At 40.6% G+C, this 17,979-nt stretch overlaps 2 protein-coding genes across 2 annotated transcripts in view; both read right to left on the bottom strand.

The window, feature by feature from the left end:
- LOC143750170 (chondroitin sulfate proteoglycan 4-like) overlaps positions 1 to 17,979 on the bottom strand; it is a 445,241-nt gene that overhangs the window by 375,393 nt on the left and 51,869 nt on the right. The window lies entirely within an intron of this gene.
- The window catches only part of arl15b (ADP-ribosylation factor-like 15b), a 52,832-nt gene that overhangs the window by 4,551 nt on the left and 30,302 nt on the right, over positions 1 to 17,979 (bottom strand). The window contains exon 4 of the mRNA XM_077243085.1: positions 14,188 to 14,396. Within this exon, the coding sequence (XP_077099200.1) occupies positions 14,188 to 14,396 (209 nt within the window). The remainder of the gene's footprint in view (positions 1 to 14,187; positions 14,397 to 17,979) is intronic.

Here is a 17,979-nt window from a genome sequence, read left to right on the forward strand (position 1 = left end):
AAAATGTATGTACTTTTAACAATAATTGTTAGTCTTGTGCTGGTGCGACGCGCCAGGCATTAGGTAAACACGTTGGAAAGGTCACGCTGGACGTAGGCGAAGTACCGCCCCATTGTTTACAAGCTTCTTTGTGTCAGTTTATTGTTTAAAATGGTCCTTTCGTGTGCATACCCAGGTGAAAAAGACGTACTGTTAAATGTATTAAAAATGCATTAAAGTATATTTGTATTGTACTAAAAACATACTCAAGTACATTTTTAATACATTTAATAGTACGTCTTTTTCTCCTGGGCTGGATGTTTAAATCTTTTGAAACCCAAACGTTATTTTTCCGCCTACGTCCAGCATAACCTTTCCAACGTGATTACGTAATGCCTGGCGCATCACAGACCAGCACAAGCCGAACAATTTGAGTTAAAAAGTATATACATTTTTATTTTTTTTAGAAAATGACCGATTGTTTCACTAGAAAAAGACCCTATTCCTCAGCTGGGATCGTGCAGAGCCCTTTGAAGCACTTCAAAGCCCTTTGAAACTGCATTGATTTGGACTTCAACAATTGAGTTACCGTTAAAGTCCATTTTGTGGAGAAAAATCATTAAATGTTTTCCTCAAACTTAATTTCTTTTCTACTGAAGAAAGAAAGACCTGAATGGATGGCATTGAGGTGAGTAAATGATCAGGAAATTTAGAAAACTAATCCTTTAAGGAATAACAATATTGAACCCCACTTATGGACACAACACTGAGACAAATTTCCAAAATGTCTTATTTTGTGTCCTTATTTTAAGTCACAAAGTTACAAAAGTCATGATGTTGAAAAAAATGCTGACAGAAAATATAATTTTAGGTTGAACCCTCTAAGGATCTGAAAGAATATCACGATGCCAGAAAAACCTTGACCTTCACTTGAACAACAGCACTTAAACATCCAAAAATGTCCCTGTCAAAGTGATTCCTCACCTCCTGTTCCTAATTTATGTTTCCACCCAAATCGTTGACCTCTAACCTTGGGGGACTTAAAGAAGCCCAGAATAAATACAGAGTAAGCCACTAGCACAGGTGTGAAAAGTGAAGGCTGAGAGGCTAAATCATTTCAAATGCTGCACTCACATTATTTATTCCTGACACAAAAGAAACACACTATATTTTCCTCTTGTTTTGGCGGTGTTTCTGGAAGCTGGTCTGTCTCGTCACCTGATTGGCTCAGTCCCAAACCTCCCTGCTGCGGAGAGAGACCACCCCACTGGGAACACTTCTTCAAGTCTGGCCTCTGATTCCACATTTAAACTCACTCACAGCACCGAAATATATGGCATCAGAGTCACATCTAGGCAAACATTGAGCTTAATTGACAGCCAGCGGGAATGTGCCAAAAAAGTCGTTGGAATTTCTTACTTCCCTTTGAGAGTGCAATGAAAGGAAAAAAATTAATGAAAAATCAAACAAAACATCCTTTGAGCCAACGCTTTCCTATTATGCCAAGAATGTTGATTAAGATTTCCCTGTCTGGGACTTCATTGCTACAAAATTACCCAATCCTGCTGCTTCGAAGAGCAAGAACAAACTTGGAACGTGAAGCCATATTTGTCTATTGTTTCACAGTGAAACATATCCAGGCCTAAAAAAGCAAGTGTAACATTTACAAAAGACAGGAGGTTTAGGACGGACTCTGCCAGTGACGTTCATGAAAAGTACTTCAAAAAGATGATACAGGCTGATACCGAGTGCTGGTATGTCTGACGGCAGCTGATACAGCAGAATATGTATCATCTCTACCCTGAACAATTGCTAAAAATACAAGACAGAAGAGATGGGTGAGAATGGTCAACTTTGCCTTATACTTTGTTTACATGTATATAGAAATTTCTGAAAAAGATTCACAAAAACACTTTAAATGCTGCCACACAGCCATGCCAGGCCAGTAGTTGGCGATATTGTGCTATAAAGATTTTATGTAAAGAAACACAGAAGAATGTGTACTACTTAACTGATGCAGTATATGCATACTCCTCCATATAGTTATCATTTTAACGATTGTATGCTGACTTGTAAACGTTATCTAGAACAACCGACCACAAAAAACAAATCAGTGTTCCACTATTGCAGTCAAAATTCCTTCCTGTCGAATTCCAGCACATTTTTATAAACTGTTGCCATGCACAAATGGTTCTCATGTTGTATATTACAAAATCTGTTGAAAAGCGTTTCCAAAAACCTGTTTTCAGTAAACTAAAACATTGATAGGAGGCCAAAATGCAGTGAAAACTCAAAGTTTACTGTCAGACTGTTTTGAAAATCAACCATTTGTTTAAAAGCAGCTGATGATCAGAGCCAATTATGTCTTGTCAATCAAAATTTGGTGACAGATAACAACTCATGCGGTGAAGAAAATATCTCTTGTGTGGCTTAGGTGAAAAAGGAATTGTGATTTAAAGGAGGAAAAACAAAAGAGTCAAATTATGAATAAATAAATTTAAAAAAAGCAATAAAATCATTTATTTTTTAAGTTGCCAATTGAATTATACTATGTGTAAAACTAGCTGTAAGTAAAAAATAAAAAGCAGAATCACCAAGGGGTATTGGCGGATGTTCTAAGAAATCAGATATTGGTATCAGCACACAAATATGATTACACAAATTTTAGAGTGCATCCCTACTGAGAAACCTTGAGCAGGCCCAAGATGAATCTAACCTCAGGTCATGTGCAAGGCTCACATGGCGCCAACTAAATCTGAAAGTTCTCCAAGCCCGATTGGCTTTTACACCTGGTTTACTGCAGATCTTTTTATTTATGACATGTTTGGATATGAAGTCTTTCCGGTGTCAGTGGGATAAACCCTTACTGGAGACAAGCCATGACTAAATCACTTTGTAAGAGACCTGACTACCGATGCCCCAGCACAAAGTCAGAAGCTCATGGGTTCCAGGTCAGGGGCCGTGAACAAGCCTCTTGGCCTATGTGCTTTCATAGTGTGTTCGCCAGGCCATAGAGCAGATTTACAGTAACTCAATTTGAGTAAAGCTTGACGGTTCACATCTGGAATTGCAACATGATAAAAAGGAGCCGGGATTGAGCTAATTAACTGCAGCATTGTAGGACTGCAAGGTCTCTTATTGGTGCAACTACCAACCTCCAATCAGTTGTCCTCTTGCCCTGTACGTTTGTGTGTACTGACCTTCACTTGAGGAACTCACCCAAAAAGAAAGAATATACACCCACAGACGCACCCCCTCAGGCACTGACAGGTGACCTGCTGGCAAGCCCACATCAACAAAGTTGCTCAAACTATAATCAACAAATCCATCTGATATCCATCAGACTCTGAACTTTGTACACTTAACCACACACGCAGACCCACCTGCAGATCTGCTCCCCAAAAAGGGAGAAATTCCCCAATTACAGTGCTCATTTCTTCAGCATACTGCAAACATTAAGATCGGGAGATTCATTTCAAGGATCATATCACAACGAGTTTCTAAAGATAGGAATGTGTAAGCATTGTGATATTCATCAATTTCGAAGAGAAAAACATAAAAAGGTTTTCAGTCCAAAGATGGAGCTGAAGCAAACGATGGAGAGCACACCTCCTCCCCCAATAGCTGAGACTCAGTCCAGTTGTTTTGCAGAGCTCTAGTTTCTGTTATTCATGTGTTAAATCAGGCTCATTCCACAGCAAACCACAGCAGTTCCATGGGCCCCCTCTATTCACATGCTGGAGGCAGCACTCCCTTTCTGAAGAGATTTCCTCATATTAATAAATGGAACAGTACTTCATGCAGGGCAACGAAGGCCCTGTCGCTGGGGATTCCTCAGTGAAGAAACATTCCTGACAAAGTAGCTCAGAAGAAGAGCTTTAGCCAAAATCGTGTTCGAGTTTCAAAACAAAAAGTGCTGGCCAAGCAATACGGGTACACATGTGCATGTATTAGAGGTGTATACATGTGCGTTATATATTGCTCAATCTCTCTTGACAGAAACGTCTTTGCAAATCTAGAACATGAACAAAAAGACAACGCTGCAACAGACGGATAGTTTATGCTGTCAAATGTGGACAGAACTAAATTAATTGAGATCACTGGATGTCTCCATACACCTGAGATGAAAAAGACCATCTGCTCCGATGCCATGGCTTATGCATGACAACAAGCATAACTTCCCGTTGTCATGACTAGTGTTCGTCGGCTCTTATGTAAGCATTTGTTTGAGTTACGGTGATGACTGAAGTGGAGTTCAGAGTTCTTATAACTCACCGAGTCTGGCTCCAGAACATTGGGAACACATTAAAAGGAGCTGAACCTGCCCCCATGGATATCTTCAACAACACTTTACCTAAATTTAATCCCAACCGGGAGCCCCAAGCCATATCAGCAGTGATTCATAGACAACAATTAAAACTTTGATACTATCCCGAAGACAGTCATACATATGCTATTTCACTTTCCTTTACACTTGTTCACACCCGTCTAGCGTAACGCGCTCAAAAGCAAATGTTAGGCAAGGCTTGCCGCTCAGACTCACAGGACTGCAAATCAAATTGGTTAAAAATACCCTATTGTAACAGTTGCTCATGGGAGAAGTAATTCAATTAGAGCCCATGGTCTGCCATGGTATAAATAGTCTATTACAAGATGAGTAATCTGGGGCCCCTTTCTCCACATAATGCTGGTTCCAGGACAGGTGCCTATTCTTAAATCAGTGAAGATCAGAAAAACTGGTTGAGTTTTTCTGAGGGTCTGGAACCAGGACCAGGATTGAAAACCAATGTTCTACAGAGTTTAAAGAGAAATTAGACTCCCAGTTTGCACCGGCACCTTCTTGGAGAAAAAGCAGTATAGGTTAACCTAAGGACACTGGGTTCTGCTTAAAATATGGTCTGCACTACTACTGTAGCTAGAATTTAAAACGTGTCACACATCCCCTGAAGCTCTTCTGTCAATGCTTGAATCTGACCTATTGCAGAATTGTCCTGCTTGCACAGTCTGTTCTATACAGACGGTAAACTGGGAGACGGTGGGCATCAACTCCTAGACTGTAAGTGACGCATCTGCTCAGAGTGCAGAGGAAACAACACTAATTGCCATCATGACACCATAAATGATGTTCTAGAACATGATGTCTCCCTGTAATATGCTTTGTACAGCACAATAAATAATATACCATGATTTCGATGAAAACATATTCTTTGGTTTGCGTGCTTGCGTGTATCTCGATACAGCACATTGTCAAAAACGCACATTTGGACTGCAAGAATTTTGATACTTCAACTGCATCGTCTGTCCAGGATCCATGACCATATGGTACACAAGCAGACGGCTGCTGGTTGTTCAGAAACTGGGCACTGCCACCAGACAGAAGTACTGCATGTGGCAGCATCATTGACCTCTCTCAGCAGAATGCCCTGAGTCAGGCTGCCAGCCGAGCCACACAATAAAGTCTGGCCAGCATGTTTTTTTTTTTTTTTTTTAGCCCAGACAGAATATAGAGTCCAACCAGCCAGACAGATCTTCCACAGTTCAACCTCCTTCAGGCACACAAGATGGCCTTTGTCTTCATGTCTCAAACACATCTTTCAGGACAAGGAAAAATTCCTCCCCCCCAAAAACATTCAATTGATGGCGCCTGATGTCAATGAGGACTTCTCTAAGATATTCCTCGCCCCTTTTCTCCCATGTATTTTAGGGATCCACAACAAACTACTCAGGACCACTTACATAAAGTGCCGTAAGGTATGTTGTACATCTTATTGTTCGATGTTGGTCAACACGTTGAGATTCAATTCTATTGTATAGCTAAATTAATTTAGCGAGAAAGAAATGTCCGGGAATGAGAGTACTCTTAAGCAAGCACTCTTATTGAAAAGGGTCAGTGAGGACATGAAGAGGGCAGATGAGCCAAAGACCAAATACATTTGCTTTCCAGCTCTCTCTGTATGGGAAAACGGTACCTGCATGGATTAGTCGAGAGGGTTCAAAGACATCTGTCATCTGAAACAGGTCCAGTTCTGGAGATTGAGGGTGTCTCCCACTTGTGTTGGTTCTGTGTGCATCCATCTCTATAAGTCATAACTTTATTAGAGCCAGATGTTACGGGTGCCCCGTCTACTTCCAGAGCCGTGGTAATTTTATTATTACTCTAAATCACAACCCAGTGAGATCAGCCACAGGAGAAGGGGAGGGGGTGTGGGTCATGCAGGGGAAAGCCGGGCAATTCTTTTAAAGGTAAGACATTGACCCCTTCCCTTTACCGTATGGGGGGAGCTGCTTCGAAAGAGCAGATGGGGAGACGGGGGCAGTAAATTACACCGGTGACTGTGACTCTGCTGGGTAGAGTTTCAACTGCAGAGCCCCTAGAATTGAGGACCATAGAGCTCCAGGGGTACCAAATATCAAAGATACAAGAGTCTTTCTCGTAAGCATGAGGAAGGGATTTAAAAATTACACACACACACCTGTAATGGTCAACACTAGTATGGTGGTTTGAAACAAAGTCAAGCGCATTACCTAAGAATTGTAAGACTGGTTTAGAAAAGCATCTTCATTCTAAGTCAGTTAGATTTTGGTGGTAGAAGACAGTCAAATTAGACAGATGGACAGGTTTATGCGACATTCCCTGATTCTCCAAAACTGAAGAAGAAAGAAACCAGACCATATTAAATATAGTTTGCCTTGCAACAAGGATACAATATTTCTAGTTACATTAGAATGTAAAAAATTAAAAGTTGGCATGAAAGAGAAATTCACCATATGTATTTTCTAATACATGTTAAAGATCTTATTGTAAAAGATCCATGCATATGTTTAATATTTTTACCTTGTAATTTCCACTATTACATTGTGACATTTACATTTGTTGCTCATTAATATTAATTACATGACATGCTGTTTACCTTGGGTAGTCACTAGTTAAGGTAGGATTACTGATTACTGCCTCTGCATTTGCTCAGTCCACGGCCAACGTAAAAAAATGTGAGATTCACAGTCGTCATTTTACACTGTTGGCTACATTTTGTTTTTCTTTGCACTGTGGCCAACAAAACAGAATTCTTAGAATATAATGATAATCTCCCTAAATGTGGAGTGAATGGATTCTTTTCCTGCTCAAAGTATAAAGAGAAGCTTGTTGAGTTTTTCTTGGTAATATGACTAAATTTTCATTAATAAATATAGTAATATTGATTTTATGGACATCTTAGTTTACTTTTACATAATAAACTATTTTGGTAGTGTGCTGGATTGCCACTTCATGTCCAATATCAAACTGTGTCCTGAAGCGAAACCAGTGAAGAGCTTCTGGTCTGAATCATGGGGTTCATTAGGCACAAGTATCTTTGCACGATCAAAATGAGAGAGAGAGAGGGGGGGGGGCAGGGTTTCTCGTGTTACTTGCTTTCCCACAGCAAGTAACATGAGAGATGGACGAAGGGGTATAAAGCCAGACAGACACCCAGACAGTGGAGTGAGTGTGTGCGTGTGGTATAAGGGAGAATGGTGTTTCTCCTGCTGATCTGACACTGGCCTTGGCATCCAGCACTGAAAATCATGCCAATGTCGGCTGAGCAAATTCCGAGCCCCCGAGGAAAACAACAAACGGCTCTGTTGTTCGGACCCAGATTGCTGTGTGACCACGAAGGACACAGATTCCAGTTTTGCACTGCCTGAACTGAGCTGGTCTCTCACATCACTTCTTGGATCTACCATAGTCTTGTGTTAACATACTAACCGAATGGTACTAATTGCCTAACTGGCTTTTCTCTTCTAGATCTTCATCAATTTTGTCTTGTCACAACTTTTCCCCGTCAATTTGGCTCTGGACTGTCAACAGTCCAATGATATGATGACAGATTTCCAATATGCAAGTAAAGAAATTCGCTGTTTCCTATTCAGATCTCAATCATCAAAATATGCTTTGCATGGCTACATTTGTCCCCTTAAGCAACCTTAATTGTAGCCCCTTGTCAACTTGGCACAAGTTTGCACACAAGGAGGAAAGAATTATGTTATTTTTCATGTGGTTGTTAAGATAGTTGCGCATTGGTTTATTCAATTTCAATACAATAGGTCCCCACTGCCACTACCTTTTCATCTCATCTTCACAAAGCACAGAGGAAAACATAATCATAAATCTGGTAGTCAACACAAATGGGTTCTCTTGAAATGCTCATTTTTAGAAATACAAATCAAAACACTTCCTGCATCATATTTCATTTGCCAGACTGAATTTTTACACTTGAAAAATTCCAATCCAAACACAGTGGGGCAAAATTGAGTCTCAAGCTAAGTGCTCTCAACCAGTAGCGGCCTTTGCCATGTTTCACCCATTTCACAAGAAATGGGTATCACAGGAGAAGGGGCCTCTGCCTGAGCTCAAAAAAGAGGCCCGCCATCATGCCACGCACACACCAAGGTAGGAAAATAATCGGGGCTTGAAGCAAAAATGTCTATAATTAATACAAATTCCCCCAAAATCCAAGATATGTGCAAAACATGTCTCTGTATATGTTCTTGTTTTTAATATTTATAAGCAATACCACAAGAGCAAGAGTGCCGTTTTCCCGAACATAAGAATGTTTACAAAACTAATTTTGATTTTATACAACAGTTCAAAAAACAATAAGTTAATATTAGGTGACTTACATTTTAAACACAATTTTGTAAATTTTGCCAACAAAAAAAGTTACACGCAGTAGAGCCATTGCACGTTTCCGAGAAAGGCGACTCACTTTCACTTGCTTTGGCCCTTAATGAATCAGCCATTTTAAACAAATCGTTTGACTGAATGATTCAATGACTCACTCGTTAAAACAATAGCTGTGCCCGAAATACTAACCGTGACTTAAGTGAAAACTGACATGTGAAGGCCAAGTGTTGTAACCCATTCTAGGAATTTGGTCTCTGCATTTAACCCATCCAAGTTAGTGCACTCATATTAAGAGTAGTGAGTAGTGAAAACACACAGGCCGTGTCCCAAATGGCACCCTGAGCACTCTGGGTCTTCCTACGGTCCGCACTTTCGTGACGTAATGCCGCTTTGACTGTCGGGAAGAAGTCTGTTGCGGAGTTCGCTTCAGTGCATGCTCGGCAAAAGTGAGCATGGAGGGTGCATATCGACTGCAAAGGGGGTGCTCACGAGCACTCTTCTAACACATAAAATGAAAAATAGGACACCCTAACGTCTCATGGACTTAACGGACACGCGCACGCGGCAGCCACTGTATGTCCACAAGACCGAAAGTGCAAACCATGGACACACACACCCTGAGCATTGGGCAGCCATTTTGTTGTGACGCCCAGGGAGTGATTGGGGGTTAGGTGCCTCAGACACCTCAGATATTTCCTGCTGGTATTGAGAATCAAACCCGAAATCTTCGGGTTACCAGTCTGACTCTCTATAGTATAAATGAAATGCGGATATACTACATCAGCCATGTCGTTACTGTCATGCAACCCACCAGCGTCAGTTTCATCGTTTTACTTCCATTCATAATTCATGGGATAGTAAAGTGTCCACCGAATGTGCGCTTCAGAAACATGGCTAAAGTAGTTGGTCATCCGAGGTCTTTTCACCTACTGTTTTTCGAATACTATGTATTTGGACATACTACTCTTTTGGCATTTTAACATTTTACTTGTAAATGTTGGAGGTATTGTTGTTGTATCTTTCTAGAGCTGTCAGCTTCGAAATGAGATTAATCATTAATATTGCTAAACAAGTAATATGTTTCCATTTAAATATTTTCCATATAACAGTTCAATAATTTATCTAGGCTTTAGTAAAAAGATAAATAAAACCATAATCACTTGCTATTTTTCAACACAGTTTAAATGAGACTGCATACATGAAAATATACAGCTGCCTGCATATTTTATGAAGAGGGTCCCTCGCAAGGGGATCCTAAAATTTGGGGGTCCCTGGCAATTAATTATATGTGAAAACTCTTGACATAGGTGGATTTCTTGGTTTACTGAAATGAAATGGTCATCCAGGGGCAAGACAAATGATCCATCACAGTTCACACCCTGAAATATAAAACAAAACAGGTTGATGATGGCCTACAGGCCACTTCCATGCAAACCAGAATGCGAAGCAGACCACTATTTGATACGTTTAGCAATTTATATCTGGCAAAAATGAAAAACGACCTAAAATATCTCCAAAGACTAGCATGTGCAGATGAAGTATTATAGAGGGAGGATTGTATTTCAAGACAACTTTTAACAGCAAGACTGCTTTGCAGTTTCTTATTGGCCATGTAGACTTATAAACCATATGGCAAATGGTGCGTTGTCCCAAGTACAGAATACACTGCTCGTTAGCATGAATATCTAATCAGCTAATCTCATGGCAGCAACTCAATGTAGACATGGTCAAGACGATCTGCTAAAGTTCAAACTGAGCATCAGAATGGAGAAGAAAGGAGATTAAAGTGATTTTGAATGTGGCTGGTCTGAGTATTTCAGAGAGTGTCTATCTGCTGGGATTTTCATGAAAAACCATCTCTAGGGATTAAATAGAATGTTCAGAAAAAAGAAAATATACAGTGAATGGCAGTACAGTAGGTTAAAGTGCCTTATTATTGCCATAGTTCAGAGGAGAATGGCCAGACTGGTTCAAGCTTAAAGAAAGGCAACAGTAACTCAAATCACCACTCGTTACAACCAAGGTCTGCAGAAGAGCATCGCTGAACGCTCAACACGTTGAACCTTGAAGCAGAAGAGCTACAGAAGCAGAAGACACACCGGTGACACTCCTGTCAGCTGAGAACAGGAAACTGAGGCTACCATTCACACTGGCTCACCAAAATTGGACAATTAAAGATTAGAAAGAATGTTTCCTGATCCTTCGATTTCTGCTGCGACATTCAGATGGTCAGGTGAGAATTTGACGTAAACAACATGAAAGCATGGATCCATACTGCCTTGTATCAATGGTTCAGGCTGCTGGTGGTGTAATGGTGTGGAGGATATTTTCTTCGCACACTCTGGGCCCTTTAGTACCAATTGAGCATTGTTTAAACGCCACAGCCTACTTGAGAATTGTTGCTGACCATGTCCATACTTTTATGAACACAGTGTATCATCTTCTGATGGCTACTTCCAGCAGGATAACATGCCATGTTACAAAGTTCAGATCATCTCAAACTGGTCTCTTGAACATGACAGTGAGTTCACTAAACTCAAATGACCTTCACAGTCACCAGATCTCAATCCAATAGAGAAGCTTTGGGATGTGCTGGAACTGGAGATTCACATCATGGATGTGAAGCCGACAAATCTGCAGCAACTCCGTGATGCTTTAATGTCAATATGGAACAAAATCTCTGAGGAATTTTTTCAGCACCATGTTGAATCAATCCCACAAAGAATAGCAGTGACATTGATCAATTAACATAAAAAAGGGATTGGAAAATGAGATTGATATAATGTCTCATTTGGTTTTTAAAAAGCTGGCAGACACTTTATCCCTTATAATGACCAAAACTATTTGACCAGTTCCATTTCTGTTTTCTGCACTCAGGATATTTTCTTCTTTGAAAAAATGCCCATAGGAGGTCCAAGAGATCTGATCCAGTTTGAAATCAATTGAGAGCAATTAAATGGAAAACAAGCTGGTCAGGTCCGATCTTGTGTAACCCAAGTTGCATCTCCAGCAAGGAAAGCGAGTGTCGCTGCCAACTGAAAAGCCCCGTTTTGACACACATCAGTGAACAGGGATGTGTTATTCTCCAAAGGCAGATATTTACTGCTCACTCAGGACCACTTCTCAGCCAGTTAATTAGTGCTCTGTGCATTGGGTGATACCCTGCAGCCCGCGGACCGATTTCTACACTCGGAGCAGATGTGCACGCATGCACACTCACACACAAACCAACGCGCATGGTATCAGCCAAATAACACACAGACACCAAATCATTCAGGAAAAGACGTAACACAATCCTCCAAACATAAAAGTGACAAGGGGACCATTAAAATAGAAATGTGACAGCAGAGACATGCCACGCATTCCAACTGTTTGCTATTACTAACAGCGGTCAGCAATTCATCTTAATTTTGATGCCACTTGCTTTTGAAACAATGTTTGACAGAATCTTAAATAGAGCAATTGGTAAAAGAATACACTCTTATGAGATGGGACAACAGCTGTAGTGTTTCCCCACACCACCAGTATTTTGGGCTCCCAACAATACAAAGACTTATTGTCAGGAAAGCCTGAGAAAGTGGGTAAGCTGGGTGCTGCAGATCTGTGGGAGAATGTCTTGTGGCCTGTCAGTGTTTGCAAACAACAAGCGAATCCTGCGAAAATAAAACTGCAGCAGCGCAACAACACCTCCCTAAGTGGAGCAATGCCTAATGCCATTATCGTTTAAAATTTACAACAAATATCTTAAAAGTCATATAAAGTTTTTGTATCTCACCAGAGGTATAAAGATGAGGTCACATTTACCGTTGTTGTGGGCAAAATTCCAGTCATTTTAATAGAAATCCGTGTGATCGAGAGTTTCGCATGAGGGTGAAAAGTTCCTCACGCAGATTTTGCAAATTGGCCATGTGAAATTGCTGTGTTAACCAGCACAAAGCTGCTTGGTTTGAAAGTGACTTATATTTGAGCTGTGCTTTATGCATCGCTACTAGAGATGCACCGATTGCAATTTTCTTGACCGATTCAGATTTCTGATTTTTTCTTGGCCGATTCAGATTTCCGATTTTTTTGTAAGTGTGACCTGCCAATACCAATTTTTGCAGATTTTCTTTCAAAGAACTATAACTGACAGCAAAACAAAAATCTTTTTTTTTTCAATGCAAAATTTTATTAAGTAAAATATCATTAATAAAATAAGAACAAATAAACTAATTGCAAACAACGGCACAAATAAATGCAATAGGATAAAGAGAGATGAAATAAACAAGGCTTTAAGATTTTCCGGGGGGTCTAACAGTATTCATGTAAGAAATACTACAGAAATAAAAGTAATCAAATGTAAAATAACACTGGACAGTCTTCATTGTAAAATACAGATTACTGCATACAATTAAAGTTATAAAAGTTATTCAAGAGCAGAGTGATTTTTTTTGTCTTTTGTTCTTTGATTAACATGACAGATAGCAGCAGGAATATTAGACTGCTGTTACTTTAAGAGTTTATGCACGGATCCAATATACTGTTACACAACATGCGTTATCTTTCTCAACTATTTATTTACGTTCCAAAACTTTTGTGTTTAACTAAATACTTGCCAAGATGGGCATTTTCAAATAAGTTTGTGAGTATTTTACAGTAAGCCACTCATTTTGGTAGTTGCAACGCACAAGCTGTTGAGAGGCGTATTTATGTGCGCGCCAGTTATATAGACCGGAGCGAATGAGATGATTGAGTGAGAGAAGGCGGGTGTGTGTCACTTCGCAGTCGGAAAGAGAAGAGAGTGAGAACACGCAACTGACGTTATTTCCTGTGCTGCTGGCAACAAAACGGACAAGCTCGGAATTGGAAAGACGTGAGATTGACCGGACGGTTACCGATCAGGTCGAGCATGAGAAAAACATTGACTAACAGTTTCTGGAAATTTCGCTCTATCCCCATTAAAGTAAATAGAAGCTGTACTTCCATGACTGGAAAAATCTGCCTATTGCGCTGAGTGACATCTTGCCTTAAAAGGAACTGTGGTATTTGGAAACCTCTTAAATTCTGTCACCATTTTCTTACCGATAATGTTGTTCCAAACCTATATGAATTTCTTTCGTCACATTTTTTTTAATGTATTTTTACCCATGTAATGAATGTTTGGGACCGGTGGGGTCCCAAACATTCATTAGTTATTCAGTCGGTGGGACTATCCTTTTATAACTGACAAAACATCTTCTTTCGTGTTCCACCGAAAGTCCAACAGATTTGGAGTGACATGAGGGTGAATAAATGATGACTTAGTGTTAATTTTAGGAGAAATATCCCTTTAGATAACCTCTTCTATGGAGTTTATGATCATGATTATGATAGGAGGTATAAAGAGAGTATTAGGTTAGCTCTTGTACAAAGTGGGCGGCAGGCTTGTCCCAGTGGTAATGGACAGTATGATTATGGGAAGATTATGGGAAGTAAGTAAAGTTACGGCTAGTACAGAGCGGACGGTAGGTTTGTTCTGGCGGTTAGCCAGGGTGAGGAAGGGAAGTGTTAAGCATGTATCGTGTTACCTCTTGTACAGAGCGGGCAGCAGGTTTGTCCTGGTGGTTGGCCAGAATGAGGAAGGGAAGCGTGCAGAGCTGCGGATGCTGCAGTGCCGAGTGAAGCTCCGTACGCGCCACCTCCAGATCCTCCTCCGACGAAGCGCTGTCCAAAACAAACACCACCCCCTGAGAGCCCTGGTAGTACCGGCTCCAGTACTTTTTAATTGAGTCCGCCCCTGCAACACAAAATATAAATTCACACCATCAGGAACGCAGCAAGGAAGTCATAACATTTAATGCACACATTAACCCCTTCACAGAAAAAAAAGGTGGTTTTCCTGTCAGACATAAATCAGAAGGTGAAAACGACATACAGCTTTAAAAAAACAAACAAAAAAAAGCACAATGAGAAGCTCTGGAAAACGTATTGGCGACCGAGCGGGAAACGGACTACAGCGTGTTTCGACACAGTATCAGTTCGAACATTGCTGGAATGCATTTTGGTGAGGACCCCGACCTCCTTTCAAAAATCATTGCGGATATTGCATTATGTATTTTTATGACTTCAAGAATGCATGCCAACTCGCACTCCCGCTCGGGGAGGCCTGTGGGAAAAGCCATGTCCAAATGAAGAGCGCTCAACGCAACAGTGTTTCTTTAAAGTCGACCCTGAGAGCATATTAAAATGGTTTCTTCTGACGGCCAGTCTACAGCACAGTTCAAATGGGCCCACTTTTACAGTGAACATATGGTTTCTCTTGTGCACAGCAATTTGGGGGTACAAAAATGTGGCCACCAAGACACACAAGCGCAGCATGGCTTTGGTTAAAGTGAGTCACGGCGAGGCCTGTACCCTAACCATGAAAAAACAGAGACCAGTTTGTCTTTACCTCTTGTTCTTGTGAGTTTTCTGATTGGAATGCGCCATATTAATTACTAGCATGCCTCATGTGCATCTTCTCCTGTGATAACGGACCGGAAAAGTAGCTTTATTCCTCCGTTTTCATCATAAAGAATGAAATCATAAACAGAATACTATTTGAAAAGGTGGCGTCTTAAATCAATGCCAGACAGTAATCGACAGCTTTATTCAAAGCTCTTGAAGTTCGGCCAAGACGTATAAGCTATTTGCTTGACACTAAGCAGCTGCGCAATCCTTTTTTTCCCCTCGCTAAACACACTGGACGCGAGTTTAATGGTTCCACTTCCAAACTTCTGAGCCTTTGTCACACCACAAATTGAGCTCTTAGTCATGCCTCGCCAAATTATCAGCTCTAAAACTGTTCTTAGAGGTCTTGGTTCATGTTTGGTAACAGACTCCACCTATCAGATTGAGTTTCAGAGCTCGACTTCCCGATATCATCGCTGTGTATGATGTACAATGTAATACTTCCAGTTCTCATTAGGTATTATCCACTGTGGTATTCAGCAACAGCTTTCCAACCGCTGAAATGCAAGCCTGACAGCAACAGCAAACACACTTTGCGATAGCTGGCCAAAGAAATAATAATGTTTTCTGCAGATGTTTAGACAATTTGTGACTCGCAATAAATATTTGGGATCCTCTCAGACAGGCCATGTCCGAGGCTGACTCATCTAATTAAGAAGCGTTTGATCTGCTGTTGCAATTTTAGCAAGCACTATTAAATATTAATGCACAATTACTTAGCATATACAGCCTGATATTTCTTTCCTATAAGGCCTGGTTTTTCCAAAACACAATGTCCCATCAGTCACAAATGTGCATCAACAGTCTATTTGTGATTTAATTTTACTCCAAGTCTCCATCTACTGGCTGTGAAAGTAAAATCAAAACACTGGGAGGTCTTGTGGAGTCTTGGGCTTTGAAAAGCAGAGGTTTACTTTCATTTCAAATGCATAAACATGTAGATTAAGAAGAGAACGATGTGACGGAACAAAACAGCATTTATCAGTAACGGGCCGGTGCATTACAATCTCATGTGATAATGCAACTAAAGCACATTTTCGCAGAAATCATTACATCATGGCTGGGGTCCAGAGAAACAAAGAGAGAGAGACTGCTAAGTGCTTTCAGATGGCCGCTGCGAGATGGTAAATGTGAGCATGTGGGTCTCCCTTCTCTGGTGCGCCTGTCAGCTCGGCAGATAGCACAGGGTGTCATCGTGACACTGATGGGAAATGCGCACAGACAGCGCGGCACTTTGAACGTCTCCCGGCTTCCTGACATCACTCACGCAAACCCAAAACACGGGCCAGACGGGCAGACCAACCAATAACATGAGAATCCAGTAAACCGTCTCGATGGCCGTGGCGGAAACGACGGGAGAGCCAGCGTGTCAAGCCGGCACACAACCTCCATCAATAAAGTGTGACATGAGCCTTCCGCATCAGGTTCAAGGTTAATGTCCCAGCCGTAACCCTACACTGATGTTTTTTGGGGAAAAGAGGTCGCGCTCCGCAGGCCCCTGACACTGAGCTGAACTCGTTGGAGGTCTGGAGGAAAGGTTTCCAAAGTGCTTAAAAGGAAAACAGGACATAATTATACAGCTTTTCAAGGACAATTCAGAGGTTCTTCAATTTAAAGATGACTTCCCAATGTGGGCTGTTTCACACCAAAAATTCTCCTATAATAATAATAATTCACTTTTAAAGGATTATTTCACTCAAAAATCATTTACTTTCTTCTTTGGAACGCAAAAGGAAGAATATGCCGGTCGCTCACTTCCATGCAGTTAAAACAAATGGGGACTTAAAGGGATGGTTCACCCAAAAAATTTAATTCTGTCATCACTTACTCAGCCTCAAGTTGTTACAAACCTGTACAAGTTTATTTGTTCTGGTGAACACAAAAGAAAATATTTTGAAGAATGCTGGTAATCAAAGAGTTGATCGGAAGCCACTCACTTTCATAGTAGAAAAAAAAACTAAGGAAGTCAATGGCTACCATCAACTGTCTGCTTCCCAACATTCTTCAAAATATTTTCTTTTGTGTTCACCAGAACAAAGTGATGACAAAATAAAAGTTTTTGGGTGAACTATCCCTTGAAGCCTTTAAACTCCAAAACAGACACAAAAGCACTATAAAAAATGAATGTGGTAAATGTAACTTATATGCTCTTAAGTTTTTTGTTAGGAACAGGCTGAAATTTAAAGCTGGCGTCAGATCTTTTCTGCTATATTGTGACGTACATCTGAGTGCAACAGATTATCGAAAAAGAAAAAAATGTAGGATGGGGTTCATCCATTGGTTGGTGATTGGATTTTGAAATTTGGGCACTGCACTGAATAATTAATGTGAAGTTGATTGGGAAGAGGCGGTTTTAAGTGGACTAAATGATTGGAAAGTCTTGTATACATCATCAGAGAGAAGTCTTTCATTTTCACCAAAGATCTTGAGTCTTGACATTTTGATAAATGAAAGATTTTCAACATACATTTACAAAAAAGGTAGTATATATTTACTTTTAATGTCGACTTTTATCTTTATATCCACCCTGGCTTTTCAACTACATTAAAAAATACAACCAGTGCATTCCTCAAAAATCCTTTTGTGTTCGACGAAAGTATGTAAAAGTTCGGAATGACATGAAAGTGAGTAAATTCTGTTAGCATTTTCATTTTTTGGGTGAACTTTTCCATTGAACTAGTGACATATCCTTTTCTCTAACACTAAAGGCTTCATGACCCAGGTGGAACCCCCCCCCCCTCCTCCCCTTTAGGAATCTCAGTTCCAGCAGTTATGTATCCAGCCTTTTTTCTCCTCACCTATCTGTCCCTCCTTTCCCCCAGGGTTCCCTGCATCCACAACACCCTCTTATTCTTATCATCACTCACTCA

Source organism: Siphateles boraxobius, unplaced genomic scaffold (assembly GCF_051911475.1).
Source record: "Siphateles boraxobius isolate OS27281-9 unplaced genomic scaffold, OSU_SipBor_1 25, whole genome shotgun sequence".
Taxonomy (NCBI): domain Eukaryota; kingdom Metazoa; phylum Chordata; class Actinopteri; order Cypriniformes; family Leuciscidae; genus Siphateles; species Siphateles boraxobius.